The 23,902-nt window shown below is 36.8% G+C and overlaps 1 protein-coding gene across 16 annotated transcripts in view; it reads right to left on the bottom strand.

Annotated features, from left to right (window-relative positions):
- Positions 1 to 23,902, bottom strand: part of JAKMIP1 (janus kinase and microtubule interacting protein 1) — a 246,635-nt gene that overhangs the window by 138,518 nt on the left and 84,215 nt on the right. For all 16 annotated transcript variants that reach the window (XM_074822088.1, XM_074822099.1, XM_074822100.1 and 13 more), the window contains 6 exons: positions 22,101 to 22,595; positions 8,163 to 8,372; positions 7,353 to 7,472; positions 4,946 to 5,092; positions 4,151 to 4,291; positions 922 to 981 (listed from right to left, as the gene is read on the bottom strand). In XM_074822088.1, coding sequence (XP_074678189.1) covers positions 922 to 981; positions 4,151 to 4,291; positions 4,946 to 5,092; positions 7,353 to 7,472; positions 8,163 to 8,372; positions 22,101 to 22,595 — 1,173 coding nt within the window. The remainder of the gene's footprint in view (positions 1 to 921; positions 982 to 4,150; positions 4,292 to 4,945; positions 5,093 to 7,352; positions 7,473 to 8,162; positions 8,373 to 22,100; positions 22,596 to 23,902) is intronic.

Raw genomic sequence — 23,902 nt, 5'->3', positions numbered from 1 at the left:
ATATGTAAAAGACACATCAATATCAGAAGCATAATTTGAAGAAGTTACTGCTGAAACAGAGAACCCCAAAGGTTAAATCTTTCAGAATACATGTATTACAGAATGCAGAGCAATAAAAAAAGCACCACCTGGAGGTCACTGGGAATATACTATGCAGAACACACTGACAACAAGCACCCATTTATGACAGAATGCATCTTAAGCTACATATAGATGACAATCATCTCTCCCCTCTCCCCTCTCCACTTCCATTTTTTCCGCTCTTACCCCATTCTCCTCCCCTCACACACTCCAGACTACTAATGCTCAACTTCACAGAAAACACTGTTCAGCAAAATTAACTACTTTAAGCACATGTTACAATAAACACAAAAGATACACGCTGAAGGAAAAATTTTTTGTTTCTACAATCTAGATTTTTTTCTTGTACTTTGCATTCTAGAGCAAAACAGTTACTAGAGAAATATAGAATCTTACTATTTATGTATCACATACAGAAATATTTTGATAACATGGCTAGCATGAGTTACAGCTTTCAATTACAATTAAGTAACTTGGTATGAGTAGTTTAAAGGGTGTATTTTCTTTAAAAAGGACTGAGTATTTGTCCTTTGAAATGTTAGTTGTTTCAAGTCATTATGTCATTTAGGCCTCAAGACACTTGAATATTTAGGCCACAGTGGCTAAAAGTGTATTTACATTGTTTAAAACAAAACCCAGAAACCCACTACTTGTGTGCAGTACAAAACTTGCTGCTCCTCAATTATCCTAAGAAAAAGTTAGTAAGCGCTCACCAGAGAAAACAGGAGAATTATATGAAATTTTGCCATTAATTTAAGTAGAGTTTTAATTGCAAGCACTTTTTGAAACAAGCACTGTTCGCAACAACAGAAATGCATGGAAAACCAAAGGTCTGCTCACCTTTGGAGGCTTCAGACTTTTCCTCTTCTGTTTTTTAGATCGCAATAACCGTTCCCTTTCCTAGAAGGAAAGAGAACATTTTGGTATGGATTTCTTCTAAAACATTTAGATATATCTAACACAAAGAAATATCATTAACATTTTCTTAAAACCTATGGTAAAGCTAACAAAAAGACAATGTCTTTATGCTTTTAAATATTGCCATGTTGATATAACACCACGCTGTACTGCAGCTTTATCCCTTTAGCAAACAAACCTTCAGCCATATACTTTACACGCTTGATGGGAAGTTGGCAAGAAAAGGCTTTGTTAAGTACTGGGCACAGATATCTGACAGTTCTTTTCACTCTTTTACCAAGAAGCTCACTATGGAAACAGAATTCACATTCTCACTCTGGTGTTCAACCATCTTGAAGCAGCATGTTGGTAGCGAAAAATAAGTCCAGCCTCAGTAATTACAAGTCATTATATCAGGCATACTCTGATATACAAGCATGCATATGCAGATATAGTGTTACATGTGACTTCTCCTTGTAGGGCAAAAGTCTCAAATCCAAAGGCTGTGTCAACTTGATGTCTTTTTTCTACCATGACTTTGGAACAAGATCACAATTAACTATATCATAACAGGAGGAGGTTGTAACTGGGCAAATGCAGGGTTTATGAACATTTAAGTTCAAGAATACGGCTGTGAATTCCAAAGGAGGAGGAAAAGAAGGTAAAAAATGCAAAGGAACAAGCCAAATAAACCCCAACAACACAGGAAGCAGGTGATCTGTCTCCTTGCCTTTTTGCTGATTCTTCCCTTAGCTCTGTGTCTTTGCTTGCAGCACCTCTATTTTTAAAATAATGATAGCAGTTCCAAGTGCTTCTCTAGCAGTTATTGCTCACTGCGTGGTATTATTCTATTCAGAGTTATTTGTTTTAGTTTCAGTTCCGAAACTGGACAAAAAGGAAGCTCCCAGTGGAAATCACAATAAAATAATTTATCTTTATCAGAACATTGTTCCAGGAATGAAGTTTTGGAAAATACGAAATAATTCAGAAAAGCACAACAACTTATATAGCACCTTTAATACATGTGGTTTTCAAAATAAGGAAAAGTAATGACTGCCAAGGTAGAATGAAGCAGGTATTTCAAGCTTCACAATAATGTAATGTAATGTAATGTAATGTAACACAATATATTAAGCTAAAGCTGAAACCACACAGATGATTCTTACACAGAGAAAAATGCTCTCTCCTCAGGTGCCTAGTTAAGGCACAGTCCCTGCTTTAACCTGGGTCTCCTGCATCCCAGGCAGGTGTCCAAACAGTTGGACTTTCCTGAACAAACACTTCCTTGTCTTCTTACTCCCTTGTAAGAAGACTGCTTAATTTACTGTCAATTTACTGTCAATATTACATCAAGCTACCAGAACAATAATAATGTCAATTAAAAAACACCATTTGCTGAATCACTAGCAACTTTTGCAGTCATCTGAGTTTATCTTGACAGCTTTCATTTTAAGAACTGACCAGAACACTGCTGCTGTGGGAGAACTCAAGTTGATATGGTTTCAGCAGCATCAAAGATATCCTACAAACAATACTGTTAATCAACTCAGACAACCTTATTGCCTAAAACTATTGTTTTTATTTCTGTGTATCATATTGGTCTCAGCTGGAGTTAAGCTGATTACTTTTGTATTAATCAAATATGTGACATGTGGGTCATTCTTGATAATTATGATACATTTGTATTCTGTAGAGGTGTGGTTTGAGCCAGAAAAGAGAGCTAAAAAGCATAATGGAAGTGCAGAATCCCACTGCATTCATATTGAAGGCAAAACACCAATTAGTTTGTACTGCCAACCAAAGCAGTACCCTAGTTAACAATTTCACTTATTTCTGTGAGTGAAGAAGTATCTGTAAATAGGAAACAAAGCAAAAATGAAACCATATTTTAAAATATTTATTTATTTTACTTTCACACTAAACAGAAGTTAATACTAGTTAACCAAAGTCAGGATACAATATATTTTCTCAGATTACTTGCTGAGACAGTAAAAAGAGAGTCCTTTTATATCCACTTTACACTGAAATATGAGGTTGTACCTGCTGTATACTGAGAATTTAATATCATGTCATAGTACCTGCCTGTACAGTCGTATTTGAAAGGTAAAGCAGCACTGCTCTGTGAATCAGACCCTACATCACAGTGTCTGAGGAACATCCTACTCTTGTAACACTGACACTGGGAAATGCATGCAGACATCAATCTTTGGCACTGATTACAGAGAGAAATTCTGGGTCAAAATCTCAGAGGAACTGCCAAGAATAGAGACAGTGCTCCAGACAGAGCAATAAATACATCTTGTTAGTTTATGTTTTTGGATCTTCTATTTTTATTTTCAATGTTGTATTGAATTAATTTGTTTACACAGAATCATCTTAAATTCGTTTTATTATTTTGTAGCAGCAAGTAGTGCCATTTGAGATGCTTTAGAATAGTCTGCCTGGGTTCCAGATGCTGCTCCAGAAGGACAGGGGTCTCTCAGCAATGATACATCGTTTCTGCCAGCACCAAAAGGGTGTATCATACATTGCATTAAATAGCACTAGACAACTCTAACACAACTCAAAACAGTCCTGATCAAACAGTGCAAACATCTGTGAGCATCATCTTAAGAGGTCTTCACAGTCAGAGGGTAGCAGCTGTGCAATTCTAATCTTAAAATATTCTGCTACCTTTGTTTGGATGAATCATGCATATTTGTCTCCATTTGTTATAAAGACAGCTAGTATGGCCAGCTCAGTTAGAGATGCTTAGTTAGATGAAACAAATGCCATCCTGCATGTTCCTTTCTTTTAGGAGAACTTCTAGATCAGGAGAGTGATTGGGTTTGCACCAGGGTCTACATTCAACACATTTCAGTCATTAAGTTTTGAAACGTGTCCTTTCCTGAAAGTTCTTCAGTTGTTGACAGCCAATTTTGTAAGTAAGGTGGATGGACTGATGCACTTATTTTCACAAGCAACTCACAATAGGTAAATATTTTATAATACAGAGATTCATACACATTCCAAAGAAATTCGTTCAGTCACTGAGAAATAACAAGAACCCTTTGATGCCAAAGAACTATTTCTGTATCACTGCAACAACTGGAGTTAAAATACTGCTCTCAAATATTTAGTTTTCCTATAGATGTGTGTGCATGCACGTGTGTATACCAGTCATAAGCATTACCACTGTGAGATCATCAATAACATGCTGCTGTTCTTTGACTTGCAGTCTAAGGAATTCAATTTCTTGTTCCTCTCGTGTGCTGCTGAGATCATTCAAAGATGTGTGCCTCTTCAGTGCTGGTTGTGCAGATAACTTCTCTTTCTACAAAAATTAAAATAAAATTTAAAAAATAAACATAAAGAACATTTCCAACTGTCTTACCGGAACAGTAGAAAAATTCTGTGTGATGTAGCAATCAAGAATTCTTCAGACTCATCAGTGCATATTCCACTACAACATCAGGCCTCTTGCAGCAAAAAAAAACTTAGACATTCTGTATGCCTCAGTGTTAATAGCTCACATAAGTTATTTTAAAACAGAGTCAAAGAACACAGTCTGGGACAAAAATTAGCAGTCAAGTGAACTTGACTTTGCCTTTGGCACATGCACTCAAATTCAGTTCTGACTTCTAATCAAAAAAGTAGCATTTATTAAAGCTGACTTTTAGTCATACATTTTTAAAGCCTCCAAACACATTTTATCTATCTGTGATCCTTTCCCTTAATCAGTGCAAACTGATGCAACACAAAGCACATGCCACTCTGAATTTAGAGTACGAATATTCAGTTGAAGTGGATGAATTTAAGACTCAGAAAGACTCTAACAGTTGGACTAGATGATCTTCAAGGTCCTTTCCAACCTAGATGATTCTGTGAAATGTCTGCATTAGAGTGAAAGCCTCACAAGTACTTCCACCTCAAAAGTACCTGTATGCAATGCGTTCTTATAACATGATGTCAGAGATGATTTACTTACCAATTCTACATTTTCCCTTGATAGATTTTTTATTTTCTCTTCCATCCTCTGGATACATTGCAACATATCATCATTTTTTTTGCTCATCCTCTTATTTTTTTCTACCAAAGGCTTCAGTTGACTTTCTGTCTCCCGAGAACGTTTCAGCTGCAAATGGCAAAGAAACAAAGTTACCTGTGTTTTAGTTTATAGTTGCAGAAAAGAAGAAATATGTTTGTTTTCACTTCACTTCTTCCTTCATTCAGAAAGTTTAGTTCATTTGTTAAGTAACATCTTATATAGACTACTGATGAACTAAGAACTACAGGAGTCCAAACAAAAAAGAAATAGCATTTTTGTGCAGTCTACAAAAACACTAGATCTCCTGACTGGATGTTGCTCTTGGAAAACACTTATGATGATCCATAAAAGTGTTTTCTTGATAAACTAATTTTGTTGTATATAAGCTTCTTGTAAGCAACTAGGTCTCTAGGACAGTCATTTTCACTGTCCCTTAGTAGGAGTAAACTCTTCCTACTCTGCTTTAAAAACCCTATATCTAATGTGTAATTAGAGCAATGAGAAAGTTAGCTGGAGGGCACAGATTCAATCTCAGCATTCTGCTGACATTTTCAAGCTGCTCAATTTTGTTCCTGTGGTTTAATGATGTTAGACAATTATGTGAAGAAAATTACTGCTCTTTCTTGCATTTGCATTCATTCAATATTTCACTCCTTTTATTTCATTAATCCTTGAGCTGTTTTCTTTGTCAAAAAAATTCATTTTTCCCTATCAAAAGATTTTTCAATTTACTGAGTTTTAACTGTAAATGAGAAAAAGATAATCTTTCTCCTGAGGTAATTTCACTGAGTATTTGGTCTTCTGTTTCATTCTCAGAAGAAAATTATTTTTCACAGTGCTCAACCACACGAGCTTACTGATATTATGTATTATTGTCTCACACTATGACAAAACCTTCTCTATATCTTTTCCAAAATATATTTCTTATGCCTCTAGGTCAAGCATCAACAGCACTTGACTGAGCCATACATGTCCTCCATCTAGAGGGACACTGAAGGATAGATGTTGCAGTACTTCAGCATTCTTCAGGGATGTTTTGAATGACTTACATCCACAGAAAGGATTAGAAGGCTGAATTACCTTGTCTTTATATAATGCAATCTTGAAAAAAGGCAAGATGTCCTTGAGAATATAGAGCAAATTAACTGTAGAAGTCTGTAGTACTATCTGTAGTACAAGTGGGGGAAAAAAACCCAAAACAACAAACACTCAGCACCTAGGCAAAGTAGGAAAAATGGAGAAGTGTACCCAGGCTAAAACACATGTTTTTCTTACCCCCAAGAAACTTAAATTGCTGATGAGGAATCAATTTTGTCATATGAAAGGGCAGTTTAGACTATACATCTATTTAAAGAGGAAAGGTTTAAAGAAGAAGACACGATTTTGTTCTCACTTCATCCAATTTTAGTCTAGCGTTGTTCAATTGACTTCACTAATCTAGATTCAGCCAAAATGTTGGACAAGAAAATTTCAAAGGTAATCATTGAGAAGTCATAACTGAATTATGCCCTTTTATCATAAAGCAAAGCCTTCATATCTCAACATGAAGAGCGAAGTCTGACAAAGCAAGGAGGAAGATGCTTCACTCATCTATAGGACTGCCATGTGGCAAGAGTGTCCTCCCCTTCTGCCCTCACTATATATAACAGCATTACTTCAGAATCAGATACATAGGTTGCCTGAGGGAAAATTTCCATCTGATTAGAATGAAAAATCTTTTCTTCTGCCACTAGAAACAGGGCATTACACGAGGATATGTAAATATTTTTATTGTTAAAACTCACCTCCCATTGCAGTCAATGGAGTTTTAATGTTAACTGCAGTACAAACAATCAAGTAGAGATGCAGGCTAATAAAATTCATTCTTAAAATTCTTGTCATATCCTTTATTTTGTAAGTTACTATCACTCTCCTAGGATAATTTCACCTACTTAAGAGATTTCCCTTGAGTAATGGCAGATTTTTCATCTCCAGCACAAGAAAGCTTTTTTAACTCCTAGCTAGCATAAGCATGTCACAAACCAATGTCAAATTTCAAAAAGATTAATAGAGTAATTTAAGTGCACAGATTATGCATGTTTTACTCAACATCATTACACAGTGCCACAGGCAAGCTACCAGTCAATTTGATTATGGCCACCTCAAAATAAATTTTAAAAGTCCATCCATGTCTTTTATGGTCACAAAGTGAATTTCTATAGCAATCTATGCTATAGTTAGACATCATTGATTGAGTCCAACCAGGACTAATTTGTTAATTATTTATAACACTGACTTTCCAACATTAAATCTTTTACCATAAAGATGCCCTCCCAGTCACCATCTGTGTTATTACTAATTAATTTACCAGTTCATTTCTTTCATCTGCTAAGAGAGTATTTCTGTCTTCCAGCTTCCTTATTACAGCATTCAGTTCAGCGATTTTTAACTGAAATCTCCGCATATCTCGTTCATCCAAATGCTGCTCCTTTACATCAAAAACATATAGATATATAAAATTACCTTTTAAAAAATATTTTACTATCCATAAATTTAATATCATGGTTTAACAACTGGATTGTGTAAATTTAAAATAGACTCTTTACATCAATACCTGGAAAACTTATTTTAATTAACTGAAACAGTGAAAAATAGCATCCTGTGGAAATGCTACATGATATACTACATGAAAAGTATCTACTTGTGAAATGTATGTAAAGGTTTAACAATTAAAAAAAAAGTTAGATAAATAATATTTCACCTATTACTGGTTACTTCTCAGCAGATTTATTACTATCAGCTAAAAGTAAAAAAATCTAGTGCATAGGACAGATTAAAATCATATGGCACAGTTTCTGAAAAGTATAGTATCTATTTGCCATTGGTTAAAATAATTCTTAAAGTTATGAAATAAATAGCTAAGAAAACAGTGGGGTTCACAGCTGAAGCTCACAACGTAAATTCTAAAAGTTCTACATCCACATATTTTTCAACGTCCTTTGAAATTCAAGAGATCCAAGGAGTTTCTAAATCACCAATCACCATCACAGTGCAGTGCAGGGCTATTTATTGTGAATTAGTCCTTCTAGTATTTTAAAAAATAACCACAAAAACAATGCGAGCATCCAGGCAGCAATTATCCTGTGCTGAACATTTGAAGAAAACACAATTTTCTTACCGGGCTTCCCATCAGTTCAGTGATATCCCCCACTCCTGCAGGAAGTTCTCTCTTAGGGCTACTGTGGTATCGCTCTGCTTCCTTCACTTGGACAAGCTGTTCATCCAAAGCCTCTTTCTGAAGGAGCAGTTTCTGTGTATGGCCTGCCTGGACACCAAGGTCTTTCTCCAGAGCCAGAATCACTCTGTCTTTGCCTTTTATCTCATCCATCTCGAAAGAAATAAAGCAAGAATGTTTCTGTAACATCTCCAAGTGTTCACTGCATGCATATCCACAAACTTGCAAAAACAAAGTTCTCTTTCTCTCAGAACTATACCAGCATCCAAACTGTGGTTGCTAAAAAAAAAAAGATGTATCTCCTCTGAAGCCTTTTCCCCTCCCCATAAAAAAGTTTCAGCCTTCACTTCATCAGGAGTTTTCTCAGTGCAGTCTCAACTCAAGAGACAAAAACAGATGCAAACATACACTGAAACAGAATACATAGCCACTGAAATCATTCACTTCATCTGAGGATACACAATTCTATAAGCAGAAGAAAAATGTCCCTTCACCGTGTTTCAGAGAAGACACAGGGCTAGTACAATATAAGACAAACACACTCTTTAAAACTCACCTGGGCTTTGTTTTAAAGCTTGAGCCATACACATTTGCCCCATGTTAGCTCTCCCTTTATTAGTGAAAATCACACGTGGTGAATCTCTTCACAGACATTTAAGTAGCATATACAAGCACACACATTTAAACTTAAAATCATAAGCATACCTATGTATTTTACGTGCCCTTGTTATAAGACTCAAACGAGGACTAGTCTTTGTATAGAAGGAAAAAAAGCAAATGCACACAGAGCATTAGAATAAAGGGTAGGAAGAAATAGTTCTTAAACACCATCTATGGTTACTGAACTATGTTGTTCATACATCTCCATACCAAATAAAGCTAGCAGTGATCTATTGCAGCTCTCATAGGATTTGTCCCTCACAGCATCAGTGTTAAATTCACTTTGGTACTATTCCAAATGCTAGAGGAAGTGACAATCTGCAGCAGTTACTATAGAAACAGATTTCTTAACAAGAATGTTAACCATTAACAATATATTTATTCGAACTGTGCTGCATCTCCTTCAGTTTACTAAATTGTTTTCTTGGACAACATAAACCCATGGAATTTTGGAAATAAGGCTACTCTAGTCTTATTTGAAAAAAATAAAATAAAATCATGAACTTGTTAAATCATACATTTGTTCTTTCTTATAGACCTACAACCATAGAAGTCTTTCTTGTCAAGATACACACACACACACACACAAAAGAAAAAAGGCAACATTAGAAGTATCTTATAGTTGAGTCTGAAAGTCTGAGTGATGTACAGGATTAACACGATCAGATTACATGATCAGATACAGTTTGCTTCTTCAGGATTCTTGCATCACTCTTTTCACAGTCTACAAAGCATATGAAATTAGTTTGCATACAGAATATGAGTGGCAGGAGATGGCCTGGCTGAACCAAGTCAAGTCATAATTGGAGATAAAAAGGTCAGATTTTAAATGAATAAACAGGTCTAGACTACTTTTAAGTCCCGACTGGAACTGATAAAGCTTGGTTCTGATGGAGATTTCTTTCCTGGTTTGGGAAGGTCACTGGGTCTCAATTCCTCATCCAGTAAATAGGTATAATACTTCCAGCACATTGATTCAGATTTGTGAGACTTTCAAGTATGCCAAAAAGGACTTGCAGGGAAAGAATGCAGTTTTTATTAATGGAAGAATTTGCAACATGCAGGGTTTCAGAGGGACTGTGCAGTGAACAGCAATGACAAAAATTAAGCAGCTGCCTCATTCACTGAATGCTATCTGTCATGCACCCTGATCTATCAGGGACCCCTTGGGAGGAAAAAATGTCATGTAACTAAATACTCTGGACAGTTTCGCTTTCAATTACACGAGTGTTAACACTGAATATCTATGTACTTGAGACAGAAATCTGGCCATACAAGGCATATATTTAACAAGGAAGAACCAAGGTTACATAGGCAGTCTTGATTTTTGTTACCCAATTAGTAGCACATTTCATACTCCCTATATTCTCATAACTTAAAGGGTAAATGAAATGATATAGGTGTTTAAGTTGGAACAAAAAAAGAAAGTAACAATCTCAGTACAGACTGCTATTTGCTGAACTGCAGCAGATCGTTTGAAACAGATGTGACCAGTGAAATCACACTCATTTCACCCTTCACACAGGCTTCTGTAGATCAAAACATGCAAGCTCACTCACAACAGAAAGAAATGCCATGAAAGAGTATGGCTTTGGGGTAGGGGTTAGGGGAAAGCAGCAAAGAAGGCAGAATTCCCCTCTGCTCTTCCTGCTACTGTTTTTTCTGCCATAAAATTTACATGTGGTGAAACTTTCAGGAAAAAGAAACACCCCATGTTTCAGTCAAGTAGAAAAATTTGAGACACTGGTAATAATTGGAAATAGCAATATAATAGCAATGACTGCATATCCTTTTTTATTTTGGCCTTATATTTTAAGTTACAGGTAGGCATTAGAGAAGAGAATCTCTTATTCATGTAAACAGATGCACGTGCGCGCACACACACACAAATACGCAGAGGATTGCAACAGTGCTTTTTTTTATAAGCACAAACTAGCAGAAAGAAGAATTTTTAAGCAATTTTGCTCAACTAACTTATAAACTGAGAAAGATTAATAGAACTGCAGCAGTAACACCTCTACCTTAAGCTCTGTTTCAGAAGCCTGGGGCACAATACAATTCTCCTTTCCTTAAGGGGACAGTTAAACTTTGGATTTCTCCAATTTAACCGCATCAACCCAGTCAGTGCCTCAGTTTTCTTCAATTTACCTCAATGGCTGACCCAAAGATTTACCATCTTTCTTCAGACTTGCACACTACAGAGCAAACTCATTCATCTTCCCTGTCTGCTTTCTTAGGAGAGAATACAAATTACTCCAGAGAGGGGAAAAAAAGGAAGATAAATATTTTACAGGGATGCAACATCCATGTGGGAAAGATGGCAGGTCAAGAGGCAGGCAATCAAAGAAAGAGGAGGTACAAGACTAGGAAAAGGAGACATATGCTTTAGGTTTAAACCAAATATAAACTGACAGTTAAAGAAGAAAGGTCAACCATTCCCAAAAGACTTCAGCTTAGCTTAGTCTTATGGATTCTAATAGTTGTGAATTCTCACACAAAGTCTCCACGTCAGTTCTGTACCACTGGAGAACTACTCTTTTCTCAAATTCTTGACACATTTGGTTATACAAAGGAAAAAAAGTTGGCAGCATGAAGGAAAACAACCTTATGTAATTAGACCATGTATTACAGTCTTTATTTTAGTGGGGAGAGGAGTATCTTCCATTAGGTAAATGAAATTAAAAATGAAGTAATCTGAGTTCCCTGCTGCTTGCTATTTTGATCAAACACACATTGTGAAGCAATACTGTCATAGCCAAGATTGTCTAGGAATCCATATGGTCTAAAAGAAAACAAATATTTTTTTTTAGACCAAGTGACAGAGTTGGAAAGAAACAAGCTTTCAGGTACAGAAACTCTTCAGCAGATTAAGAAGCTGTATGCTTAAAAGCTTGTCAACTTTTCCACCTATGTTAAGTTTGCTTTTCCCATAAATGTTTTGGTCTCTCTCTATATATGATATGTATATATACATGTGTATATATGTACATACACAAACACACACAGTGTACATATACATGTATATATACACATACATATGCACCCTCATATTTTGAGATATGTTCCAAATGTCATTTATAACTACTGTAGACAAGCTGAACATCATTGTCTTTTATGATATTAAGTGAAATAACAATTAGTGGTCCCCTCATGAACACTCAAGTTTAAAGGTTTAACCCTGTATTCTATTACTACAATGTTCATTCATCAGACAGCATCCAGAATTTGTTACTTTACCATGCATAGCATTGCTTTCTTTTTCATGCTTTTTAATGTCTGTTTTACACCACTAGGGAACCATCCCCAAACTACTCATCACTTTTACATACATAAAATAGTTGTTGTCATCTGTTCTCTCCCAGGTGCAATCTGATTACATCTAAAGACCCTTTTTGCCTATCATCTCTAAAATCCATATCTAAGTTCTTATATCATGCTTTAGTCATTGAAACATTCTCCTTTCTGACCTTAAATGCAGTCCTGCCTGCTCCCCATCCAGCGTGAATGCTGCTGTTAATGATGCTCTTTTCAACGACAAATCTTTCATCTCTGGACTCTCTAAACTGCTTTTCTTTTTACTACATTGAACAACAACAAAAATCACTTTCATTTTCAAAGACGTTCACAGCCTAACTGGAGTCCCATTTATCCCTTCTCTAATATTAGGGTGCTGTGTCCCCTCCCCATGGGGTCACATGCATTTGGTGCATGGGGTCCCCATGCAGTCATGCATTTTCATGTTTTCTCCCATGCCACTGTTTCTGCTTGAAGGGACACTCCACAAACATCTATTTAGTTACCTGACTGACCTTCCTCAAATTCCTCTTATTATCTCTCCCTTTCTATGACACCTCTAAAATACAAAAGGAAACGATGAAAAAAATGTAAATACTTAACAGTAATTACAGTAATTACACTGCTGAGATCACAATCTATTGCCTAGTCGTTGAACAGGATACCTACACTAAAAAATTCCTGAGAACCTAAGACATAGGAGCACATCATAGCAACACAGGAATTTCTCTACAGGAAGCGATGCAGGTATGTCAAGGCCAGTACTGAGTTGAAGCTAATAAACCTGGATGGATCAGCTCTCACCTCATGATTCATGACCTAATTCTGAGCAAGCAGATGCCTTTCCATTGTGCTCCTCAGCCCCTCGCAGCCCACGGAGCACGGTGCAGGACCTGCCATGTCAGGTGCCTCTAAGAGGTGTCTGCATCTCTGGCACAACGTAGTTCAGACAAGCAACACGGGACAACTGAAAGCTGACTGCACTAATCTCCTACCACTGCTTTTGTGTATTCCTCCCTGTACTGCTATGCATTTGAGACCTCTCACCAAGATACAAAGGGCAGAGACCAGTTTTTCTTCCAACATACTTAGCACAATGAGATCCCAATCCATGCACTGGGCTCACAGGTATGTTAAATCAAATATATTACTCCAGAAATTCCTTCCAACTGGCTGCTTTGATTTCAAATTTGTTCTCAGGTTAAAATAAATTTTCCTGCTTTTTGCAGCTACACAATACAACAGGGTCACACGAACTCTTTTACATTCTGTTTTGTATGGATTTTAAAGCATTTTAGAATAGCCACATTTTTCTTTATGCAATTAAGCACGGTACAATTCAGTACAAAGTCTGTGATGGGAAGGCTGTAGAGCAATGTGACATTAGAACACATTTTCAATTACATGCTTTGAGAAGAAAAGTAGCAGAAATACCCTCCGAAAGAGGATTTTGAAGAAAATAAGATCATCCACAAGCAGCTGCAGAGGGAAATTACTGAGAAATCACCTTGGATAGCACAAGCAACTCTGGAGCTCTTGGTTAAAATTACAGCTTTCTAAAGTATCATTTCTTAATTAATGGGTTTTGTGTTGTCAAATGTTAGGTGCTGCACACAGCAATTACCTTCATTATATCAATGAAGAGCTAGCATTTATAGCCTGTGTCAAAATTACAGTTTCCTAAGAACAGGTATCTAACCACCTCCTAACAGCTAAGAGAAATGAGCAGAAAAAAGTGCTTTAATAATATTTATCAAACATGAAAGAGAACCAAGCCAGCCATTGGAAAAAGTATCCCCTGCCAATTATCCCACACTTCAATAGCTACAGTGAAAGAAAGTCAAGACCTTTGGGGGAACTTTAGCCTCTCACAAAGTTAAAAGAGAAATTCCCAGGGAATTAAAAGCTAGATCTATCAAGGCAGTGACATACTCAGTTTTCAAAGTGGAAAAAGCCAGCTGCTGCATTGCCAAGTTTAAGACCTTTCTCTTTACCCATCCTTATCAAAGTTATCTCCTAACCAACTGCAGAACAAAATTCTACAGTGCTCTTCTCCAGAAGAAATTGAATTAATCTTTATACTAAATGCTTGACACTGAAAATAGGGACATCTTGACAGAAGGATTGCTAGTTCTAGGAAAAACAAAAAGGAGATGCTACTCACAAACAGTTAAAGATAGAACTAAATGGAATTAACACTTTTTACATTTGTAATGGGACACTAAAACCTAACAACAAAATCCCAAACTGAAAGTCCACCTGGAGGGAGGAGTTAAAATATTCCTGCACTGTGCATAGCATTCTCTACACCAGACATGGCCACCCCTTTAAATAAATGTTTGCTGCTTATTTAGGAACCTTAGAGGAAGAGGGAGAAAAGATGCCAGCCATCTAGTATAGACGTAAGGGACATAGACACAGGTAGATGGGATTTATTCTTAATTTCATATGTAATTTTTCTGAACCAACAGACAATATTTTCTTCCAATAGCTTTTCCCATATATTTTTTTAAAGTGTGTAAATCTCACAGGTAAGGCATATATTGAAAGTTTTGCTAAATTATACAAGAAACACAGTATGGGCAGACAATTCCAGAACTTACCGATAGGAGGTTTTTCACATCTTTCTCAAAAGCACCTTGCATTACTGTAGCTGACTACAACCTCTACTACTGGATCTCTCCTGTTGCCTATTACAAGTGTTCATTGACAGAGCTATAATGACAAATACTCAAGAAGATGGAAAATGTAGAAGGACTATGTAATACAAACTTAAGGAGATTTTTTTCTGGGTGCCACACCATACATAAGTTCTGTGCTTTTTTCAATACTGTTCCATATTTTTGTAAAGAGCTATAAAAGTCAGATTTGTGACCTACCTAACATAATAGAGTCCTTGGAAAATACTAAGAATAAACACAAAATGCTGAGCCTGCACTATGAAGAGGTTTCATTAGATCTGCTTGATTCAGGAAAAAAACAAGGCCTGGGTGGAATGCTGCCCTGTTAGCTCCTGAGAGGACAAGCATAAATCTCCAGAGGACAGAAAGCAAAGTATTATTTGCAGTCCTAAAATGCTGGAGGTGGTGGAAGGGTCTTTGCAGGAGATTAGCTCAGCCTTGGAATGCAGCTGAAACACGCATCTCAAACAGATGGCAAAATCCAGAGAAGCAGCCTACAATTTGATATCAGCAGCTGTGTGTGAAATACACGCGGGTTTAAGCGGCTGATAAGAAGCATGCTACAGCAGGCTCTATACAACCATGCACGACTGCACACACTTGGATGATTCATAACTCAACTCTCCCATCTCAAAATTCAAGATTTTGGTTAGGAATCGAAATTCATGCGTATGTGCCCCTCACAAGCAAAGTGAGAAAAGCCAGGCTCCATCCTTCTTCACAGGGCAGCAGAGGATCATAGAGTGCCCCTGCCAACAGCCAACTGTCCCTCTTCACCAGAATTTTCAGAGAAACAAAAGGTCTCTGCATCTCCCCACTGCTGAATGTAAGCTAAAGATATTAATTTTGCTGCCTTAAAATGGCAAAACCTTAGTAATGGGAATGCAGGAGAAATGAATGTTATTAGAGAATAGTTGCCACCACTGTAAAGGATGTAATTTTAGGGTTTGGTAAAGTGTTAAACTTTTGCTCCTACTATTTTTCATGTTCTACTGAAAAATAATTGCTGAATCTCTTGGAAGGTAGAAATATTTTATTGGTCATCTAAATTTTATCCCTTAAAAACAAGGGAAGAACACATTTTAACAACTTCATCAACTGCCTGGATGAAGAAATGGAATGCACCATCCCCAAATTTGTGGATGATACCAAATTTGGGGGAGTAGTTACTACACTGTAGGACAGGAACACTTCAGAGGGACTTTGACATGTTGGAGAAAGGAGCCAAAAAGCCCTCGTAAAGTTTGCTTAAGACAGATACAACAGCCTGGCCCTTGGAGGGTTATATTCCTGCAATGGAAAAGGCTGGACACCAATTGAAGTTGACAGTTCTACAAGGGGGAGAAAGAAAAAAGAAAAAGGAAAGAAAAAAGGAAAGGCCTTGGTGTCCTGGAGGGCAAGTTGGATATGGGTCAGTGGTGAGAGCTTGCAATGATTGAATTTAATTTGATACTGGGCCAAATCAGGAGTGTAGCCAGAAGGATAGAGAAGTGATTTAGCCTTTTATTAAGCACTTGTGAAACTACACCAGGAGCAGCACAGCCACTTTTGGGCTCCTCAGCACAGAAAAAAAAAGGTATTACCAAACTGGCACATGTGCTATAAAACTGGAGGAAGGACAGTAAGACCACTATGGGGCTGCAGCATATGGCATTCAAGGAATGGGTGAGGGAGCCAGACTTGCTCAGCCAGCCAAAGAGACCACAGGATGCATTACCATTGCAGATACCCGTTCAACTGTCTAAAGGGGGATAGAGGGATGAACAAGGCAGGTGTTTCTCAGAGATGCACAGCAAAAGGACAAAGGTAACAATCAAAGGTTACGGAAAGAGGAAGAAGAAAGACATTTCACAGTGACTAGACATAGGGGCAAGTTCTCACAGAGACTCTGGATCTCCATCTTTGGAGATTTTCAAATTGGACTGGAGGAGGCCCAGAGCAACTTGATCCAACTTTCAAGGCTGCCCTGCTTATCAAGAAGGATATTGGACCAGGTGACCTCAAGAGGACCATCTGAACTTTTGTGGGATTGTATGATACTGCAGTTCACGTATGGAATGCCAATGCTAAAAAATACACTAAGGACTTATAGGCAAACACATTAAGAGCTGTGCAAGGTTAGAAAATAACAACTTTTGAAGGACTTGAGTTGAAATTTGGTTTTGTCCTGAACTGGAACATTCTAAGTCTTAATTCTGAAAAGATGTTACCCTCAATCTTTCAGAAGCCTTTAAGATGTTACCCTCAATCTTTCAGAAGCCTTTGCTTAAATCATGAGATACAGTGTTACACACAGACACAAAACTAAAATAATTAATAATAAAAAAATCACTATATAAGTGGTATATAAACATATTCTGTAAGAGGGTTTTTCCCTTGAACAGAAGTTTCAGTGAAACTGCCTGGATTTTTACCTTTAAAAACTGCTTAATCTATTAGTTTCCAGGTACTGCATTACATATATTTGGCAAACACCAAACAGAAGAGGGTTTCACATTGGAAGGAGTTTTTAATTGCAACTAGATAATTTGGACTACGGAGACTAGGGACACTTAAATAGTGCATCTATCTCCATGAAACATGGCTGATCAGGAACTTTTGAAAATCACTCCTGAAAACAATTTCTTTTACTTTGATTCTGTTAATAGCAAAAGGATTTTTTCCATTCAACTATGAACCTGCAGTAATGTCACATTACTCTTTAGACAATTTTTATGAGGTTATTTGAGAATACAATTGAGAAAAGCAAATTTAATTCATTTGGTGTACTGTGTGCCCTCTTAAACATGGATCTTATTGTGCACTTAATAAGATCAGTGGAATCTTTTACATTGATTTTGTGGTTAAGAAAACTGGGACGATTTTACATTAAAGTGAAAGAAGTTTCAACTAATTTCAATACAAGCTGTTTAGGAATATTTAGCAAGACCATTTGTGCAAAATTTTAAAAAGGTCAAATGGTATTTATCTGTAAAATAGGTGAAAGGTTTGATGTTAAAGACATTTCCAGTAGAGCAAACAGTATTAACTAAAACCCTCCACCACAAAATACAGGACACGTGTCATCTTTTTATTCCAAAGTTTAAATATTATGTTTATATTAACAGTGTCTGACAAAACAAACATTTAGTTTCCTTCTTATTCAAGAAATACTATAAATGAGTAAATCAGTGATGACATAATTCAATTTAATGATACAGTTTTTACGTATGTTTCCCAAGGCAAGCACTGTAAAGTGTCCATTGCTCTTATCTCTGCAAAAACAGTATCTAGAGAAACATGCCTTGCAAAGTAAGGGCCTTCTTACTTCTTACACTACAGTGTCCAGGTAGTTCCAGAATGAATGTAACCTCTAACTAACACGATATACTGAATGTTCATGCCCTCCTTCACAGTTGTACTGATAATAGAAAAAGGTCAGTCTGTTTCCAGAACTCACCAACAATTTGAACATGCTATTTCGGCTATTTCAGGCAAAAGACAGAAACTTTACTTACCACTGAAAACTAACTTTAAACCTGATTTTAAAATCAAATAAGTCAGCTAAATGGGAAGCTTAATTGAGGCCTAGGAAAAATTGACTGAAATAAACCGTTATTTTGGGTACTTTTTTATATTTAGTTTAAAACATTAAATGTCCTCATAGTACAGTTCTGCTCTTCAAGCTACTTCATAAACACAACTTAATAAAATCAACTTCTCTTCACCACTGATCAGGTCTGTATTAAATTACCTTGTACCAGCCTAGACCCCACAAGGAAACCAGACATACTGCTTACAAGGATGCCATTAAAACAGAAGCCTGTTAACACAGAGTTATTTAGGTATTTACATGCTTGCCTATGAGGCCCTCAGCTGAATGTATGCTTCAGGGCTGTTTATACTGACAATCCATGAATGAAAAAGTAAAATTATGGTTTTGTATATTCTTTTTTTAAAAAAACTGAATCATAAAAACAGGTTTTAACATTTTTTCTGCCTGCAGATTATTTTTCAGTTTACTACTTCTGAATTTTTTTCTGTTTTCCTATTTGCTGTCTTTTAATGTTATTTCTATGATATCTGAATCTGTATCAGCATAGTTTTCTTACAGTGACAGAACAATACAACTGTTCAGACTCAACTACTCAGAAAATATTGGCAAAAAAAATAAGTAATAGCTGTTCTTGCTTTCTTATCTTATTCTCCAAGTTGTCTCTTTACTTTTAAGACATCTGTTTCATTTGCCTCTCCAGTTTGTTACTAGCTATTTTTAGTTTCAGTTTCTTAGCTGTCAGCACATTGTGCCAATGCATATATCCAACAAGAATATATTTTCTTTTGGGGGAAAAAAAAATCCATGTCAACAAGCATTCCTTAAATTAATGAAACCATTTATATCACTGTTATATTAAGTCAATTACAGGAACTGACAAATTCCAGTATAATTTCATACTGCATAGAGAAAAAATGTTACATTTTTTGCCAAATAGCTATTTTACTTTCCCTTATTAGGCACTAGGGTCTTCCCCATTCAATCTTGTTTGTATCAAGGCTTATTGGATACTTTTCATGGCTCATTTCAAAACTGTGAATACAATCTCAAAATTGATTAATCATATTTCTAAAATACTGACATTTGTATAATACATGCATGGCTGTTTATGTACTCAGTATGATTGTATCCATAAATTTATAGACAATGGATTTTGCTTTTTTCCTTTCTCACTATGTTTTGTTTTGATGACAAGCCAAAAATTGCAAGATTTCACTCAAATTAGTCATGGGTATTATAATCAATGGTAAAAATATTGGTGTTTTTTTCAATCTGCAATATCTAAATGAAATACGTTTGAAAAACTAACCTGTGATCTACAATGCAAAATAAATCAGACACTCCATCCTGAATTACTCTATCTGAATTTGAATTACAGTATGGCCAGCCCAATTAGGCCATTAATACCAAAGATGCTGATTTCCTAATAGTGCCATAAAACACAACACAGATACAAAAATGCACATTTATTGAAGCTCAGTTACAGAACTGTGCTGATACCAATAACACTGCCTGACACATTCTTGCCACTTTATCCCACAGGGTAGGAACTAAACCGACCAAGTACCTCAAATCCACAGCTGATACAGTTAATCTGAAATTGAAGGCAAGTATCCCTTGCACTAATTAAATGGGGAGGAGAGGAGGGAGGGAAATATCCCGATGATCTGATTCTATAATCCCACTTGCTCTCCCAGAGGAAGAAAGCAGCATCTGGGAACCCTGCAGTATTTTTTACCTCGCCCCAGATTTAAAGAGTGCACTGTGCAATAGCAACTGTCTAAATCGCTTTGAATTCCTAGAAGAAACACTTCTCTTTCATAAAAACAAACCATACAACTTAATAAAAAAATTAAATTCATTATATGAAAGGAGTCAAGGCACTACAAGGCAACACCAGGCTCCTGATTGTTTTCCCTCTGTAATCCTTTGGGGTGGGGAATATATGAACATTTCCAGTGAAAGTCCATGAGACTTTTGATGGCAGGCTTCCTCTGGGGCTGGGAATAGGAAACAAGTTATCTACACACTTTCCCAATAGAGTCACCCTTTTAGATGTACTGAGTAACAGAGGCTCTATAAGGCTCCAATTAAAATTCTAAATGACTCGACAGTATTTGTGACAGACAGAAAACCCTGAGTCCCCTCCATCATCACCTTCACACCACAGCAGGCTGAAAGCTTCTATTCTTTCAAGAGAAGATTTAAGCATTTCCTTTACAATACCACTGAAAGACATGGCATAGGTGTGTTTACTGGGCCAATCTGAGATGACAGAATTTGAGGTGCACTGCTACATGCCTCACCTCACCACTTCTTGGTGAGGTAACCTTCTCTGAGAGGGTTAAATTTATTTAGAAACTGTTCTCTAGAAAAACACGTCACAATCTAGAAGCCTTCTCTCCTCTTTAACACTTTCTCAAATTCCCTGTACTTCAGTGCCATGATTTTAAAATTCTACATTTATAATATGGAACAAAATATGAAAGAAACTGCTTACAGAAACTTCACGTTGTCAATCTCTGCAGTGGTCTTTTAATTAATCAAGGAAATTATACCCCTGAGACTTGATCAATGTCCAGTTTATTTAAAGCATAAATATTAACCTCATTAAGAGCTTGCATTGTCTCAGGCAGAAAATCACCACCATTAAACAGATACTACACATTTGTAGCTTGCCCTCACCATTATTTTTCCTAAGGAATACAAGAAATAAGAGGACATACCTGTGTAAACACAAGCTGATAAAATATTTTTCTTAAGAAAACTGATGCTTCATTCCATTTAAAGTCTGTACTTCTTGATATATGATAAATATTATGCTTATTATAATTTTAGATTTTATTTGTGTAGCTATAGTACTGCTAGTTTAGGCAAATTAACAATCAGATATATACATATACATGGAAAATATCACAGTACTAAACGGAAGTGTTGTTTGATGATGAAGTCCCTAAATTTACTACTATGTACAGCCCATCTTAGATTCCTTACATTTTACAAAGCTGAATAATTTGAAATATTTGGGGCACCCGCTGTCCAGAAATATTGACTGTTTTTCAATTTTATACAAAGGGCATAGTCTGCCATGCGTGCGGAAGTCCTAGGGTTTATGAAGTGTGAAAAAAGCCTGCTGTCCTAGGCCTTAACTTTTCTGCTGCAATAGAAAAAACATAGAAATTTAAAAAAATAAAAAAAGACAGCAATGCTTAAAATCAAATGACCTAGATAATGATGCAGAAGAAGTAAAGACATTGTCTTGTTTCAGCACAACTGGTTCCTCCAATATAAATATAAATGCTCTCTGAAAAGTTCATTTTGCCATCTCACAAAGGTGTTCTTGCATTGCCAAATGAGCAATGCCTGACTGTCTTGGTCAATGTGACTTTGTAAGGAAATACAGTTGAGCAAGTGGGAAAAGGAAAGTCTATTTCTTTGATCTGTTGGGAAAATTCATCCTGGAAAGTTATGGTTCACTCATATTCCATTTGGTGGGACATAAAGCTTTGGATTGGGTTGGGCTAGCCATAGAGTCAAGGTTCATCTTCGCTGTAAGGAGGAGAAAGCAGCAGAAAGAGTGGCCTATTGTAGCCACCAGCACTGATGGAAGATGTCACTCCAAAGGAGTGATTTGATATTTATGGGCACATACAGCAATATACTAATACCTGCTATAAACTGAAACAAGCACACATTACTTAATGAACTTACCAGCCTGCGGATCTCTCTCTCACATTCCCGCTTTATTCTGTTAATCTCATCCTGATGGGACTGATAAGCCGTGCGCAGGTCAGCAGCCTTCATTTTATCCGCCTGCATAATGTTGTTCAAAGCTTCTTCAAGCTGCTTTTTGCCAGATTTCAGCTCCAAGATCTCCTGTTGCAACTTCATCCGTTCACCATCAAATGCCTTGCGAGCTTCCTCCTTTGCTTCACTCAGCAGCGCCGTCTTCACTTTGTCAGCCGCCCCATCCCGCAGGACATTGACTGTTGACTGCAAACGCTGAATTTCACCATCTTTGATTTTCACCATTCTTGCTACTTCCTGTTCATGCTGACGGATCAGTAGCTCTCTGACACTCTGAAGTTCCTTCATTTTCTCCTCGTGGAGCTTGGCTTTCAGTTCAGAAACATAGGCAGTGTGCTTGTGCTGCTCCTGCTCCCTTTCTTGCTTAACCTCTTGGATTTTCTCTCTCAGTTTACCCACCTGCAACATCAATATAAAATATTGATTAACAAGTGTTACCACACTTTTAAAAGTCACCATGGGAGCTTTTTCTGAAAAATTATCAAAAATTCATCATGAATATTCAAAAACAAAGACTGCATACCTGTCACCTCTCTCTCCAGTAAACTAGAGAACCAGGGCTGGAAAAAGGCCGTGTGTGTGTGCAGGAATCTGCTATGGGGATGTGCAATTGGCAACGACTTCTCACAGTTTTAGGGAATAAAATAAAACCGAGCAGTGTCCAATCTAGTTCTCTCATTTCCTCCACCAACCACCCCAGACTACTCTCATCCATAACCCCTCTACTGCACCCTACAAGATGGAAAACGAATCACAGAGAAGAGAGTTCATGTTTATGCTGGCAATACATTAATTTTGGATTTCCTAATTTCTTAGGTACTTTAATGAAGAAAGTCCTTACTAGACAAGCCAAAAGAACTGGCCTTCCAAAAAAACAAGTCTACTTAAGCGGCCTCAGACAGGACACCCCAAAACTGAGACTATTCACAGTCCCCAGACACCAGAAAATACAGGCCAGGGACTCTAAGGGTTGGAGAGGGAGTATGGGAAAGGTCTCATAGCCTTTTATAGTAATACCCACTGTGATGAAACATTATAAAATGATGCTCAGCAGGCTGCATGGAAAGCAATGCTTTTTCCAAGTGGGATTAGATATAAAATCAGAAGAAAGCAAAAAAGAAAAAAATAAGGAGAAAGGTTCGCTTCCCTATTATAGTATACCAGAAAGGCTATAATGTTTTTGATCATGCGTAGTGTCAGTAACATCTTTCTACTATCCCTATCACTGTGACTGCCAAATTATGGGCTCTATACATGTACTTCTCATCTAAAGCAAAGTCAGAGATTTCAAAGACTTATGTTTTAACCTTGAGTGGCAATACAAATGTACATACCAAACAGTGCTTCATGGTAAATGGAGGCTACTGAGCAGCAGGATGTTGCTTACTGTCATAATATTCCTAGACTGCTTGTATCTGTGCTATACAAAGCTGAGATCTGTACTCTTACAGTGCATTTAATTTATGCTAAACTAAACCAGAATTGCAATTTGCCTCAGATTAGTGTGGAAAGGATGGAAGATCTTTATTAATATTCAGACTTTCTTTACTATGAAGGTATAATTAAAAGAAACTATTTTTTGCATGGTTCTGGGTTCTACAGTCAAAACAAAAGTAAAGAGTTAATTAAAACCAGTAATACTAGTTCAGGAAAGGCCCAGAAACCTTTGCTATTTTGTTCATTGAAAACGGATTGGATCTAAACAG

The sequence above is a fragment of the Strix aluco genome, chromosome 4 (genome assembly GCF_031877795.1).
Source record: "Strix aluco isolate bStrAlu1 chromosome 4, bStrAlu1.hap1, whole genome shotgun sequence".
NCBI lineage: Eukaryota > Metazoa > Chordata > Aves > Strigiformes > Strigidae > Strix > Strix aluco.
The sequence above is the reverse complement of the archived record's forward strand: the minus strand, read 5'-3'. Positions and strand labels throughout refer to the sequence as shown.